Source organism: Drosophila serrata, unplaced genomic scaffold (assembly GCF_035046125.1).
Source record: "Drosophila serrata isolate PLE 108 unplaced genomic scaffold, ASM3504612v1 contig_240, whole genome shotgun sequence".
Lineage (NCBI taxonomy): Eukaryota > Metazoa > Arthropoda > Insecta > Diptera > Drosophilidae > Drosophila > Drosophila serrata.
The window spans coordinates 2581500-2596705 of NW_028257138.1; the positions used below are offsets into that span (position 1 = coordinate 2581500).

Sequence of the window (15206 nt, forward strand, 5' to 3'; positions counted from 1 at the left end):
AAACTCTAAAGTAGTTCTCGAATTAGATTATGGAAACCCAAGTTTCTTAATATATTTATAATCTTTTGCATTTTCTTATCTGCCATTAATGTAGATTAGATAGAAGATTACTTATTGTAAATATTTATAGGTCTCCCGTAGTATTTACTTTAACAGATAGTGACAACTTTTGCAAGATATTGCTAGTATTAGATTTATATAGATAATAAATTAACCGGAAATTCACAACTATAAATCGTAACATTCTCTTTTTAAAATGATGATTTCTTTATATTTTTAACTTATTACTGAATTAATTTCCATTAAAATGCAATGACTTACAGCATTTAATCAATGACCTCATAATGTTCAAGATACTATACACTTGAGTTTCCAAATACAAAAAATCCGAGTACTAAAATACTGAATATTTATATAGCACAATTTGAAATGCCTTCCAAATCTTTACTGTAAAGCTCAACTCCCATAAAACCCCAACTATATAATACAGATTGTACAAAACCGGGTTTATTCTAGGTTTAGAGTCGCTTTGCTGCCTATACTGTGGACCTAATGGGTTAGACCACCCTGAAAATTATAAAAATCGTTTTTTGTATTTTAACATAATTTTGAGGCCGATTTTACGGTCATTTTAAGGTATTGGGCTTAAAAATATCTCATTTGTGGATATTATAGTCATTTAAAGTAAGCACTGCCGGTATAGCTTAAAGTACTTTCTTTATCTTATTTTGCGTTTTTCTCAAAACTACGTTTTTTGGAACGGTGTACATGATTTCTTAGAAACTACTCGACCGATTCTCTTCAAATTTATTACACATGACATGATTGGATATGATTTCTTTTTTAAAAGTTGGGTGGTCTAACCCCTTAATCTTTTGGCTTACAATAATACAAAAGTGTGAGTGTCTCATTGCCATGAGATTGGAACTTCTTCCTGGTCTTCTTAAGCTGCCATCACCGATGGATTAATGCCTGGATCACCTCTATCAGGCTCTTCAGGCCGAACATGTAGTTCTCGTCGGGCAGAGCCTGTTCCGCCGGATAGACGTGAGCAAAGTCTATCATTCGGACACGCACCCAAGTCGAGGGGGAGGAGGGAGCATCGTCCGCCTCCTGCTCGCCATGATGGCGGTGGCCATTGAGCGTTGGCTGGTTCTTCAACCTCGAGTAATCGTAGCAGATGAGCAAGGAGCTGGCGTAGAAGTGGTACACCCGTTGGCTGACGAACCACTTGAGGATGTCCTGCAGTTGACGGAGCACTTCCTGGAGTAACAACTCCCTGGCCGCTCTCCGCGCCTTGGAATGGCTTGTGCTGGCATTGAAGAACAGGGCCATGGTCTCCTTGAAACCCTCCACGCTCAGGCTCTTGCCATAATCCCTGCCCCGCCGCAGGATTGAGGCCTTCTCGGCGTCCTGATCCGCATCCACTGGAAGATACACCTGGAAGCCGGGTAGGCACAGTCCCAGAGCTTGCTTGCACTGCACGTACTTGGCCTCCTCCAATTGCCGCTTGTTGGGGGAGGCTGCCGGATCCCAGGTTCGTTTACCCACCTTCACGTCCATGACGCACGGCTGGAGCATATCTCGCGTGAGGTCTTCCAGGCGGAGGAACGTGCGTTCGCGGTGATTCACAACCAGTTTCAGGGGGCCGTAAAACCGGGGGACGTGACCGCGGAGCAGGGCAAGGTCATTATCACCCAAAGCACCTGCCGTGGCGAGTGATTCATAGAATCTCAGCTCTCGTTCTCCACACTCCGGCTTCCCGAGGGGCTTCAGCACACAGCCACCCGCGTAGTCTTGCAGGAGCCCGATGGCCTCGGCGTTGATGGACTCGAAATTGTGGCCGGCCACCTGTGTCTTCAACTGGCGGAATCCCTCGGGCAGCGTCGGCTTGTTCCTGGCCGGGGGTGGGGGCAACTCCTGGTCGACGACATCCTGCTCCTTCTTGGCCATCTGACCGGGGGATGCTTCTGCTCCTGGCAAGTGGAATTTTTGAGTGGAATCCGCGACTAGGGTTGTTGAAATTTTTATATCGTGATATTTTGTTGTTGCGATTTTTTTATGTTGTTTTGAAAAACGTGCTGTTATTTAACATTTTACATCTTACACGTCTGGAACACCATTTTACACGTTTACAGAATTCGAATTCTCATTTGTAGGGTCGAATTCTCATACATGGGGCAAAATTCCCAAGTAGAATGTAAAAATCGTAACATGTCCTCTTTCTGCTCTCTCGCTGAAGGGTGGATGTTAATTAACAGAATTCTTTCTCGGGTGTCGGGTCGTTGAATATATGCAAACATAAGAAATTATATCGATATTATTTTGGTTTTTCGCAATTTGTTTCTGGTCACTCTGGATTCCAAAGCAGTTATTAAACATTTTACACCTCGAGATAACATTTTACACGTTTACAGATACATGCAGAACTCTCATGTAGGAAGTAACAGATTATCTTAAGTTATTATCGATATTTTCTATCGTGATATATCAATGTTTTGAAAAACTTGCGCCACAGGTGTCAGCACCCCAACCAGTGTTGCAAAACACCACATTTTTAGGGTTGTAAAACTCACGCGACTTTTGTTATTTTTGGGAGTGGTTTTTGTTTGTTAATTTATTTGCGTTTTTTTACGGCTTTGCTTATCAATTGCAAGCTAATAGAAGTCGCCCAAAACTTCCGGTACATCCAGCTGGTGAAGATGAAGTCCTGGGAGATAGCCCTGGTGGTCGTCGCTGCCGTTTACTTGTGCTCGCAAGGTAAGTAGCCACACCTAAAACATTACAAACAAGTGCATTTATTAATTACCATTGCCCAGTGAGTTTTGTGGCCGGCTTGGAGTGCTATGTGTGCTCCAACCAGACGGGAAACACGGAGAAATGCCTGAACACCATCAAGACCTGTGAGCCCTTTGAAAATGTCTGCGGCACGGAGATCCGCTGGGGATCCCAGCCATACTTCTCGGAGGGTGCCCTCAAGCAGTATTACGTGTCCAAGCGCTGCATGACCAAGGAGCAGTGCCAGTCCAAGCGGAAGCGGTACATGCAGCTGTACTGCACCCACATCTGGTACGAGGATTGGGCGTGCAACGAGTGCTGTCAGGGCGACCGCTGCAACTACTTTGTGATTGTGAGTGAAAAAGGCGGAAATCCTTGATTTCTTTGACTAACCATTACTTCTTGCAGAGCGGAGCAACTTTAAGGCAGGGCTATGGTGTACACTGGACCCTGGGTATTGCACTCTTGGGCATGACAGTATGGCTTATGCCGTGGTCTTAGTCTCGAGTAACCACATCCCTTTATCCAACGATTGATTTATTAATTTCGACAAAAGCCGTCCATAAGCTAAGTAAAATACCATTCATTTTAATTTCCCCTTGTGGAATAGAAACCGTCCAACTAGTGCCTTGACTCTCGCTCGAATATTTTACTAATTTTAGTAAAGTAAGTAACGTTTCATGCGTTTAGCATGATTTCAAAGACAATTTATAGGAGATCTTTATAACTATTAAGAGCAAGCCTTCGAATATGTATGCATTCCAAAAGAGAATCATTTCGACGGAAGATTGTATCTTCTTTGTTCGCCTTAAAAAGTAAAAGAATCTCAGACTCCGAGCTTAAAAGAATACTTTCCTTTCCCTTACGAATTTTATACATTCCTTTATAAAAATCAAATAATTCCACAATAGGTATTATTTCATTATTTACACAACCTAAAGGCCATGCTGATGCCGATTTACAAATAATATTAAGTAACCAATAGAATACCCAAACTTGAGGCAAAAATACCATAATGGTAACAATTTTAGAACCAAGAAAATGCCTTAATTATAACCACTGTTGTATCTTAGAATCTCACACCCCCATTACACACAATAAAGCAATTCTGACGTCTGTTTGGCGCTTTAATATACAAATATATCTCACACTTCTTTCACCATTCACATTCCTTTCACCAACTATTCCATCGATTCATCACTTGGCACAGAAGCAGCCGGCGGTTACGGTAACTGTTTTGAATTGCCACGGTTGGGCCATGTCCCTGTTCAGCCAGGAGTTGGAGCCAGAGGGAGTATCCTGCGTTAGAACCTTCACCTTGTACTCCAGCGGGCGGCAATTGGAGCCATTAGTGCACTTGGCCATATCCTTGCCCGAGCGCGACTCGCAAACGGCGTTCATTAGGTAGCGAGGAAAGGCCTGGCTGCCCAAATCCAGCAGCTCGTTCTACAGAATCGGTAGAAGAAAGGGATTATAAATCATCTATATTTCAGCTTCTGTCGCAGAAAAAAAAAAAACTGAAGAAAACAAACCGTAACTTTACAATCACAGCCAGCGGAGTGGACATCATTCCGCTTGGTGGTCAGCAAGTCCTCATAGAAGTCGTTGTAGTACATCGGCGGCAACTGATGGGGCATGGCCCGCGGTGATGCTGTCGCCTCCATCGGGTGAGGAGTACTGGGTGAGAAGCCAAAAATGGCATTCAGCATCTTGGAGGTACTGCGATCCGGCTGCTGCTCGTCCTCCACCGGATCTTCCAGGCATTGGGGCTCGCAGCGTCTCAGGCCAACAATCTCCTCGTAAACTCCATCACTGGGGTACCGACTGGTGGCATATCCTTTATTTGTCAGGATTAACAGCGCCAGCGCTATGGAAAATGGCAACTGGAGAAGGAAATGGAATTATTTTCGGTAAGAGATATTGTTTCGTTGTGATTTCCTCCTTCGATGTGTGGGTTTATTTACGTAGTTTCCTACATTTTCTTGAATATTTTCCAAACTCACCCAGGGCATCCTACTCGATCTATTCCTGTCCAGCGCTCAACTCCTTGTGCGGCTCTAGCCCAGGAGTCTTGGCCCTTTTTATACCCATCCTGGACAAAAGGCAAAAGCCCCGCTCGGATTACCTTTTGTGGAGAAGAGCAACTCCATTATGGGCCGTCACCTGGACAGGATGGAGAACAATGGAATCAACTGTTGACACCACAACAATGACCGCACCAAGCTCAATTGGTGATGGTGATGGCGATGGCGATGGGGTTGAGTTGAGTCCGTCCGTTGGCTATTTATACACTTTCCTGCGGCTGCCCAAGGTGGTGGTGGTGGGTGGTGTGTGCTGGGAAATGGCTTTAAGGCCTCAAGTGTTGTGGCAGCGTGTGCTGGAGTGGGCCCAAAGGAAGCCCACTGACCCAGACATGTGTGCACAGGCAAAGGGCAACCTGATCTTCCTCCCTCCTGTCGTGAGATGACCACTGCCAGTGGGTTTGGCTTCCGAAACAGTTTCCGAAAACTTTTTGGTGTAGATAAGCATACTTTTAACCGGACATAGTCATATTGGCATATTTTCTTAAGAACTTTAATACATTTTCTGGTCTTTAAAATATTCCAATTATCCATCTCCAACAAGAGCTGTCAAAGGAGGATACTAATACAAAGTACTATGTCCCTAAAGAGTCCTCCAAGCCCTACCTAGGATTCCCTTTCCCATGTCAGACGCCACAATGTATGAGCTCACTGTGTCTCCGCTTTTTTTTTTTGGCCACATCTTGGGTCAGGTGCAGAGCCTATGGCCTCAACAAATGGTATGTCCGGCTAGACCGACTGCCAGAGACAACGGGTCAGAGTTGGACCCCAACTAGACACTATACTATATGCTAGAGTAGGGTGCCCGGGAAGTGTGTGAGGTACTCTGGGACTGGGACTAGCCTTCTAGGGCTTCCCGGCTTCGGCGGGGGCAGCACGCAGCTAAACCACGGTGGAAGTTCGCCTCTCTCAGTCGAAATCGCGTCGTCGAGGCAGGAACATTGCCCACAGTGTGTCCACAGTTTGGCATGCACATCCGGACGACGGTTTGACGGACCAAGAAGAAATCCGGTTATTCCCCGAGGAAGATGCAGCAGCTTCCTCCGCTGGTCGCGGATTTATGCTGAGCTGCAGCTGCCTTCCCGCAAAGGAGAGGAGGTTCTTCTCATCTGTGCTGCTGCCATTGTTGTTGTACAGTTCTTTTTTTTTCCGCCGTGGAATTTGTCGAAGCGGAAAAGCGGCGAGAAGCAGCAGCAGCGCCCGCGAAGCCCTCAAAGTGTCCGACGAAAATCGTTAAAAAATAGCAGAGCAGAAAAAAAACACAACACTCAATCGGCGACTATGTCACGACACGCTTGAAGACAGATATAGACAGGGAAAGATTTGGGATTTGGAGGAGAGATCCAACCAGAGCAGAGCCAGCTCCAGCAGCTTCTTTTTTATCTATTTTCACCTACACATTAGCTCAGGATTCGCATGGACAAAGGCACAATGAAGCGCAAGCAGAGGAGATACAGGTAGAGGAATCCACTATAATCAATATAAATCTTAAGTTTAAGTAAAAGCAAATGACCGCAGAATACCCGGTTATCGAATCATCCTTAGTTTTAGATGGTCTTCTCTTTTACTACTTAACTTCACAGAAAAAGATAAAATATTTACGCTATCATTCTTTTATTTTCACTCCAAACCAGAACCACATTCAACACCCTGCAGCTGCAGGAGCTGGAGCGGGCCTTTCAGCGCACCCACTATCCGGATGTCTTTTTCCGGGAGGAGCTGGCCGTCCGCATCGACCTGACAGAGGCCCGGGTCCAAGTGTGGTTCCAGAACCGGCGAGCCAAGTGGCGAAAGCAGGAGAAGATCGGCGGCATGGGCGGCGGAGAGTACAAGGAGGGAGCCTTGGAGCTGGATGTGACGACGGCGGCGGCGGGGGCCTACGATGACAGTGCCACTGCTGTTCTCGGGCAGCTAGACAGTGCTCTGGGTATGGACTTACAAGGGAATTTCCGAACCTTTCTAACTTATGTAACCAATTTCCTAGGTGGCAGTGGAAACCTTCTACCGGACACTCCACCGCAATCCTCCAACTCCCTGGACAACGAACTCAAGGCTCCCTACGGCACGGGTGGTATGTCGCCGTCGCGACTATCGCCCAATATCTTCTTGAATCTCAACATTGACCATCTCGGACTGGAGAGAGGTGGCAATGGCCTGTCCATGGAATGGTCCACATATCCGCCTCAGAGCCAGGGCCAGACACAACCGCAAATGGAGGCGGAAAGTCAACAGCTCCAACACCAGCACCAGCAGCAGCAGCACCCGCCACAGCAGCTTCATCAGCAGACTCCTCACCAGCAGCAACAGCAGCAGCAGCAGCAGCATCAGCAGGCTCTGGAGTTCGCCACCTCCTTGGACCTCGACATGACCGATGGCTCTTCCGCCTACGATGAGATGAAGTTTCTCAGCGTGGACCAGTTCACGATCGATAGCTTCAAGGCGGACTGCATACTCAGCATGCAGGAGCAGTCCCAGCTGCAGCCCTATGTGGGTCACTCCTCCCACTCGCTGGGGGTCAGTGCTTCCAACTCTGAGCTCTGCCTGGAAGGGATCGGTATTGGCATCGGCATGTCTGCCTTTGGCATGGAGGAGGGCGAGCCGAAGACGCCGCCCTCTCTTTTGGTGCTGGACAAAACGCTGCCCTCGTTGAGTATTGGTGTGGAGGGTATCGCCGATCTGGTGGAGCAACTGCATCATCATCATCACAGTCATCACCAGGAGGGTGGAGTCATCACCAGCGATGTTTTGTGAGTCACACTTAGGCGAATTACTTAAATAGTTAATCTTTGACTTAAATATCTCTAGTTTTAATGGATGGTTTTGCTGCTCTAGATCCTAGGGAAGTTTTGTTTTAGTTATATTCTTGTTTTCTAGTCAATGTTGATAAGTCTAGGCTTAAGTTCCAAACGAAACAAGGTCATCACATCAACAAAATCATTTAAACAAATTGGAAATAGAGATACCATAACTAAATCCACACATTATCCGGTAGATAAACAGTGCGTTGAGGCTTATAAAAACTAAAAATTTCCCCAAAATAGGCTTTTGATTAAAATTTTTTAATTTAAAAATTAAAAAATAGGTACATATACAAATTCTACACATCTACGTGCAGAACACCTGTTTACTGAGGCTCATAATTAGGATATACATATATGTATATTTGTTTTTTGGTTTTGATTTAAAAATTATAAAATCGGTACAAAAACCTAATTTCCTCGATTAGGAAAGCATGATCCTCGGCCTTATAAAAATCAATTTAAATCTTAATTTCAATTTAAAATTTTTGATCATCAGAGTTAAGGTTCGTTGCTCGGCTCCGAGCTTATAACTCATTTTCAATCCATTTTTTAAATAAATTTAAACTTTACATAAAAAAGAGTGTAATTATTTAAATGAATTGTAAATTTTAACCTTGTAACTATTGAAGCATATACCAGACAATATAAGAAATAAGATGCGTAAAGGCAGGCGGTTACTTTTATTTTTTTTATAGTGTAACTTTCCCCTGACACTGCGGAAGTGGAGGGACGGAGTCCTTGACTACGACCAGGTTTTGGTATTTAGCTTTTATGGATTCCGCATGTGTGTGTGGTGGACGTAACAATGGAATCCTACTCCAATGCTCCTGCCCTTGTTTGTGGCTCGGATTAGAGGCAAACTAATTGTGCGATTTGAATGGATTTCGGGTTTTCACTTCTGTTTGTTCGGCAATAACATTTGCTTTAGCTTTTTAACAATTGCCGAATGAGTACTCCTCCCTCCACCCAGCCAGCTCCTCCTCATCCTCTGCCGGTAATTTCCATTGACTGTTATTAACGGCGCCTGCTGCAGGACCTAAGCAGTCTTAGGACGGACAAACCAGGACTCCTCTACTTTCAGTTAAAAGCTGTCCCGGCTTAGGCAAAAAGCTTACAGCAGATGAGGACTTGAAAAGGAAGAGGAAAGTGGTCCTGAATACTGAAGTGGTATCAAAGAAAATTGAATATATTACAAATAAAAATGAAATTAAATATGACAAAATAATAAAATTTTAATTCTATAAAGAAATACTATGTATAAACTAATGACAAAGCTTAGAGTTCCTATGTTATATATTTTTTTGGGGACTCTTTCAAATAGGTAAACATTCAAAACTTTAATAAGAAAACTTTACAATTGTATATCATTTTTAATTTATTTTAAAATCATAATGATTCGAGTGTCATTTCCCTGAACACACAACGTGTCCCTGGCTTGATTAAGATTCCTACAGAGAGGCCTGCGCCCAAGTCCAAGGACTTAAGTCCAAAGCCTTCAAGGGCAGAGGGAGCTTCCCATGCTGGCGGAGAATGCAGAGCCCATAGCTCAGCTGGCTTAACACCTTGGCAAGCTCCTTGTGGATTTTCCGGGGCCAAGGGCCACCTAATGACATCCTGCCTCCTGCTTCCTGCTCCCTGCTCTCTCTTCGTGCTGTCAGCCATTTTGCCGCTGACAATGACGAGTACAATAAGCTAATTGAGGCTGAGGTGGATGTCGTAGCGGGTGGATAGGCCACAGCAGCTCCGGGATACAGATACAGATTCGGATACACACACGCCTGGTCAAAAAAAAAGTTCATTATTCCCGGGTCTATGAGGGTTGACACTGCGTCCCTTGGCTGCCGGAATACCGGGAAGCGAGTGGTTGCCATTGGATAATCTTCTCTTATGAGGCCGCCCAACGATGCGCGAAATTCGGTTGGGCTTTTTTTCACCAGTGAATTCCACATACTAGAGGGGGGGAAGGGGAATTCATTCATTACCCCAAAAAAATAGAATATAATGAATTGATGGCATTATTAAATTAATAGCTAACAGAGATTGTTATAACAATAATTGGGAAAGCATTTTTATACCCTTGCAGGGTATTATCGGAATACTATATAGTATATCTTTCAACAGTAAATTATTATAAACAGTAATTAGCTATGATCAGTAATTAACTATGATAAGAAAGTATCAATAACTAGTAAGTAAGTCTGATCAGTAAGTATTAATGAACGTTAAGTAACTATGATCAGTAAGTATCTATGACCAGTGAGTATGTATGATCACTTACTAACTTTGAACACTGATAAACAATGACTTGCAACTTTTTTATACAACACATTTCTGATACTTGGCTGGCAGCAGTCACTTCGTTCCGGGGATGTTAGAACCAGTTGGGAATCATATGCACAGATGTGCGAGATTTGTTTTGGAACAAATTTAAGCTATTTGAGCGAAACTATGGAGATATGCTTCTATGTATATAATTTCACTAGTATATTAATCGAAGCATGGCGAATCGGTGGACAATATATATGCATATATATAAAAGCCATAGGAACGATCGGACGATCAGTAATTAACTATGATCAGTAAGTAACTCTCAACATTAAGTATCTATGAACATTAAGTATCTATGAACATTAAGTAACTCTGAACAGTAAGTAAATATGATCAGTAATTAACTATTCGTATTAAGTAACTATGATCAGTAAGTATCTATGACCAGTAAGTATGTATGATCAGTTACTAACTTTGAACACTGATAAACAATGACTTGCAACTTTTGTATCACAACACATTTCTGAGACTTGGCCGGCAGCAGTCACTTCGTTCCGGGGACGTAAGAACCAGTTGGGAATCATATCCACAGATGTGCGAGATTTGTTTTGGAACAAATTTAAGCTATTTTAATGATACTATGGAGTTATTCTTCCATATAATATTACTAGTATATAAGTCGGACCACGGCGAATCGGTGGACTATATATATACATATATCTAGGTGCTATAGGAACAATCGGAAAATTTTAAGGAAAAAAAATTATAACTTTTCCAGTTTTAAACAGACTTACATCAAACTTAAAAATAGAGGAAAATGCAAAACGGTGAATGTAAAACTGTAAATATAATAAGTATAGGTAAATTTAATGAAGGCAGGCTTTACTTTATTGTTTTTTTTTAACATAAATATATATAATGTATATTGTATTAATTCCTAGTGATCGAATTTCAAGGGAAAGGAATTTCAAGGGAGAATTGCAAGGGTACACAAATCTTCTGCGTGCCGAAGTTAGCTTCCTTTCTTGTTTAATATTAATCATAAATAAAATAAATCCTTGTGGATTTGAAATCAATTAAAATGGTTTATGATAAAAATGGCGGAATCTATAATGCTTTATATAATTACCTTTTTATTATATTTTCCATTTTATTACGAAATTTACCAATAATTTGTATTATATATTTATGGAGTACAAAATAGATAAAATATATTTGTATCTATTGCTAAAATCTCTGAAACTTGAAAGCAATTTGATTAGTGTTCAAAAAAATTACATAAAATGTTAGAATATATCACATAGTACCACAAATATTTTATTATTATTTTAATTGAATTCACAAATCCACAAATTATTAGACTTATATTTCTTTTTATATTGAACAAAATAAACATTTATATGGATTTCTTAATCGCTTGATCGGTCATGCATTTTTAGTATAATAAGGATATAAAAGGACATGCATTTCCCATTTAAATGTTATATTTTTCAACATTTTGTTTCTTACGGTTTTGTGTGACTTAACCAGAATAAATTTCTCCGGCAATTTCTCCGAAGCTCCTTCTCCTGCTCCTTGCTGTCTCGCATCTTATTCCTGGCACATTTAAAATTAATCAAAAATCTTTTCTTTGGTATTATTTCGAGCACTCTCGACTCTCGTCTCTCCGGGGCTGTGTGCACAAGGACCACAAACTTTAATCGATAGTCAAATAAGCGTCGGGTCTTCCCAGGACGAAAGGCAGGGCGAGGACAAGGCGAGGAACATATCAGGACATCGTCTGGCATGTGTGTGTGTGTGTTTGTGTGTGTATTGGGAGGGAGTGAGAGAGAGAGAGGGAGAAGGCTTTTGCTCCTTGGTCGGCTTTTGTGCGCTGTAATTTCTCTAACGTTTGTTTATATTTTATATCGAATGCGCCCCGGGCCGCATAAACGCAATAATCGCACATTTTATGGATTAAACTCACCTGCTTCACCTGCTAATCTACAGGGCAGAGCAGGACTCGTGCCCTCGGGCGGATCGACCAGTGATTCTGTTTCTCGGCGAAGGTCTTTGATCTTTGCCTCACGCAATGAGGAACACATCCTGGTAACGAAATAAGCGAGAAATGGGAATGGTTGTGGGATGTAGTTACTTTGGTAATTAGAAAATTTAAATAAATAACAAATTTGAAAGCAAACTGAATAGATTTCCTTATACTATAATTTTATATTTAATAATTTAACCAAGATTCGTAAATTAAACCAAGTTATATTAAATCAATATTTTTATATGGTAATTTTTTTTTGATAAATCGAAGTTCTTCAAACCTCATAACTAAGCAAAAAATGTATTAATTTCAATTCGGGAAGCTGTTTTGTGCTAGTTTTTGTAGGCTTAACAAATCTGCATATTAAGTTTTATAATTTTTTAAATTTGAATTTTTGACAAATTTTGTCATTTTGACAATGCCCATTTTTAACGATAAATTTTTGAAAAAAAATTTCAAAATTTGATTTTTTTCCTAAGATGGCTAGATCGATCCGGCTTTTCATGCTGATCAAGAATATATATGATTTATGGGGTCGGAAATGATTCCTTCAGTGAGTTTTCAGCTTCTGACTGATATTTAAATACCATTCTTTGAGTTGTTATTTATCGATATATTTATATGACAATTTTTTCGATAAATTGAAAATTAAAAAACTCATAACTAATCTAAAAATGGATTAATTTTAATTCGGAAAGCTGATCTGTGCTAGTTTTTATAGGGTTAACAAATCTACATAAAAAGTTTTAAAATTTTTTAAATTTGAATTTTTGCCAAATTTTTACTTTTTGACAAGGACAATTTTTAACACTAAAATGTTGAGAAAAAAATTTAAAAAAAAAATTTCCCTCGGACATGGCTAGATCGACTCGGCTTTTCATGCTGATCAAGAATATATATGATTTAAAAGGTCGGAAACGACTTCTTCTTAAGTTAGGAGCTTCAGACTGAAATTATAGTACCCTGCAAGGGTATAAATATTCGCATTATTTTTCTATATATACTTAAATGACAAATCAAGACTTAAAAATCTCATAACTAAACTAAAAATTTATTAATTTTAATTCGGAAAGCTGTTCTGTGCTAGTTTTTAATAGATTAATAAATCTACATACTCGAATTGAAGTTTAAATAATTTTAAAATTTTGACGATTTTTGAAATTTTGATTTATGCAAAATAGATTATAAAATTTAGAACAAAAATAAAAATTTTTTTTTTCTGTCCTACATGCCTAGAAAAATTTGCCTGTTGATGCTGATCTAGAATATATATGATTTAAAAGGTCGGAAACGACTCCTTCACAAGTTAGAAGCTTCAGTTTGAAAATATAATACCCTGCAAGGGTCAGTTTTGAAGTTATCGTAAAGATAAGAAATCAATATTCATGACAAAATTAAACTTAAGTTAGGTTGTTAACTTTGAGTTTCCGCTTGTAAGTATCGTTAATTATTGTCCAAGTCAAAATATCATCTGATTATAAACCTAGGCCTTTTCTCTTCAATAGTTTCTAAATATATGATATAATTGTCATGATTAAGACTTACCGGAGTAGAGAAGAATTATCCTTTATCATCATTGGCTGATTCCTTCCAGTGTGGAGTTACCTTCTTGGTGATTTCAATAAGCCAAGTCATGGTATCATCGAAGGAACCTTCCTCGTTATCCAGAAGTATTCCATTCCTCAGATGATATTTTCGGGTCGAGGGGCACTTATCACTCACTATCACTATCGATGTTAACAGCGGGGAGGCCGCGAACAGAATGAGATCAGCGCAATTGCAGCGACTCTATTTATAGTCTCCGGGTAAAGAGAACAAAGAAAGTGAGAGAGAGTAAGCGAGAGCCATCTCTAGAGAGGGAGAGAGGGAGATACATAGAGAAATAGCTATTTAGAGTAAATGAGATTTAAATGAGAGTTTTGCAATCTCTTCTATATTTGATGATCGTTCCTATGGCAGCTATATTATATAGTCGTTCGATCCGACCCGTTCCGACTTATATAATATTAAGATAATATAGAAGACGAACTTAAAAGTTGCATTCAGAAAGGAACCTGTTTTGTTAGGGTCAGACAGACGGACATGGCTAGATCGGCTCGACTCTTAATGCTGATCAAGAATATATACACTTTTACTATTTTACCTTTCCAGTCCATAAAAATAGAAGTAAAATATGGCAAAGCCCAAGAGGATTTAATTATCTTAAAAGAATATTATTGTCAGGTGCATCTAAGCCAGCATCGATCCCAACCAGAATCGGCTTTAATCCTTCCCCGGAGTCAGTGTGTGCTCCAATGTTCCACGATAATTCCGGACCACACTCATGAATCTGTCATTTCCATCGGACGACTCCCCAAATGGGTTATTCATTATGCATATGCGTTTCCCCCTTTACCCTCCTCAGATCCTGGCCAGGACATATTAAATAATGAAATATTAAAATCGAATGCGAATGAAATGACTTTTGGCCCGCCACTCCGCCCGGCGAGGTGTTCATGTGAATAAATTGCAATTAACAATATTTTTATTTTAACAAACGAAATGTCGAACCCCGTTCTCCTCCCTCTCCTCAAGCCTCCACCCGGCTCCTATAAATAAAAGAGAAAAAAATGGGGGAGCGGCATTTAATTAAAGGCAAATTTAATGGGTAAATATTTCATATGAAACACACACACATATACACATATAAATACACACAAAGAGCACGAAAAATGGTCGAAAAAAATGTATATAAAAAATAGGCACATATATATATTAATATACGGGTACAGTACAGGTCATACAAATAAGTTGTATTGTTTAATAATGTTGCTAAAAACTAAAAGAGTTTATTATATAATTTTTTCTTTTAAAATAAATATAATTAATAAAATATATAATAATCTCTGATAAAATAGACACATCAAACAAATATAATATATTATTATATATTTTTGCATAATAATTAAATTAAATCGTTAAATTGGAATATCTCTAGAATGAAATTTGGGGAATGGACACTTCTTTTAATTTTATTTAAAATTTTAAGTGTATTAGTTAGCCCATATAGTTTTGAAACGCACTTTTTCCTAACGCTTAAATGTACAAATTTCATTTAAAAAAAAATTAAAACACACACAGAAAAAAAAGCCCTGACTATGTGTGTCCTGTGAGTAAATATCAGCGAGAGGGGGGGGGGGGGGGAAGTGTATATTAAATTTCGTGTTGATACAGAGAACACAGGAACGGAAAAAAATTATGCGAAGCGTG

General features: G+C 40.3%; 4 protein-coding genes across 5 annotated transcripts; 2 read left to right on the forward strand and 2 right to left on the reverse strand.

Moving 5' to 3' along the window:
- Window positions 1-491: 491 nt before the first annotated feature.
- On the reverse strand, window positions 492-2203 carry Ipk2 (Inositol phosphate kinase 2). The gene has a single exon (XM_020945213.2). It carries the CDS (start codon window positions 1951-1953, stop codon window positions 955-957), a length of 999 nt encoding a protein of 332 aa, XP_020800872.2. The 5' UTR covers window positions 1954-2203; the 3' UTR covers window positions 492-954.
- A 266-nt stretch (window positions 2204-2469) lies between these two features.
- On the forward strand, window positions 2470-3917 carry cold (coiled). Its single transcript, XM_020945214.2, has 3 exons — window positions 2470-2760; window positions 2820-3130; window positions 3187-3917. Exons 1-3 carry the CDS (start codon window positions 2703-2705, stop codon window positions 3277-3279), a joined length of 462 nt encoding a protein of 153 aa, XP_020800873.2. The 5' UTR covers window positions 2470-2702; the 3' UTR covers window positions 3280-3917.
- On the reverse strand, window positions 3885-5514 carry Ptth (Prothoracicotropic hormone). Of its 2 annotated transcripts, none has more exons than XM_086830498.1 (2): window positions 4311-5514; window positions 3885-4224 (listed from the first exon to the last, which is right to left on the reverse strand). In XM_086830498.1, exons 1-2 carry the CDS (start codon window positions 4485-4487, stop codon window positions 3976-3978), a joined length of 426 nt encoding a protein of 141 aa, XP_086686624.1. In that variant the 5' UTR covers window positions 4488-5514; the 3' UTR covers window positions 3885-3975. The 2 variants fall into 2 exon arrangements, with proteins under 2 accessions (XP_086686624.1, XP_086686625.1); XM_086830499.1 differs by having other exon boundaries at window positions 4317-5405.
- Window positions 5515-5682: 168 nt separating this feature from the next.
- Window positions 5683-8325, forward strand: Pph13 (PvuII-PstI homology 13). Its single transcript, XM_020945172.2, has 3 exons — window positions 5683-6316; window positions 6494-6786; window positions 6844-8325. The coding sequence occupies exons 1-3, from the start codon at window positions 6276-6278 to the stop codon at window positions 7608-7610; spliced, it is 1101 nt and encodes a 366-aa protein (XP_020800831.2). The 5' UTR covers window positions 5683-6275; the 3' UTR covers window positions 7611-8325.
- The last annotated feature ends 6881 nt before the right edge of the window (window positions 8326-15206 follow it).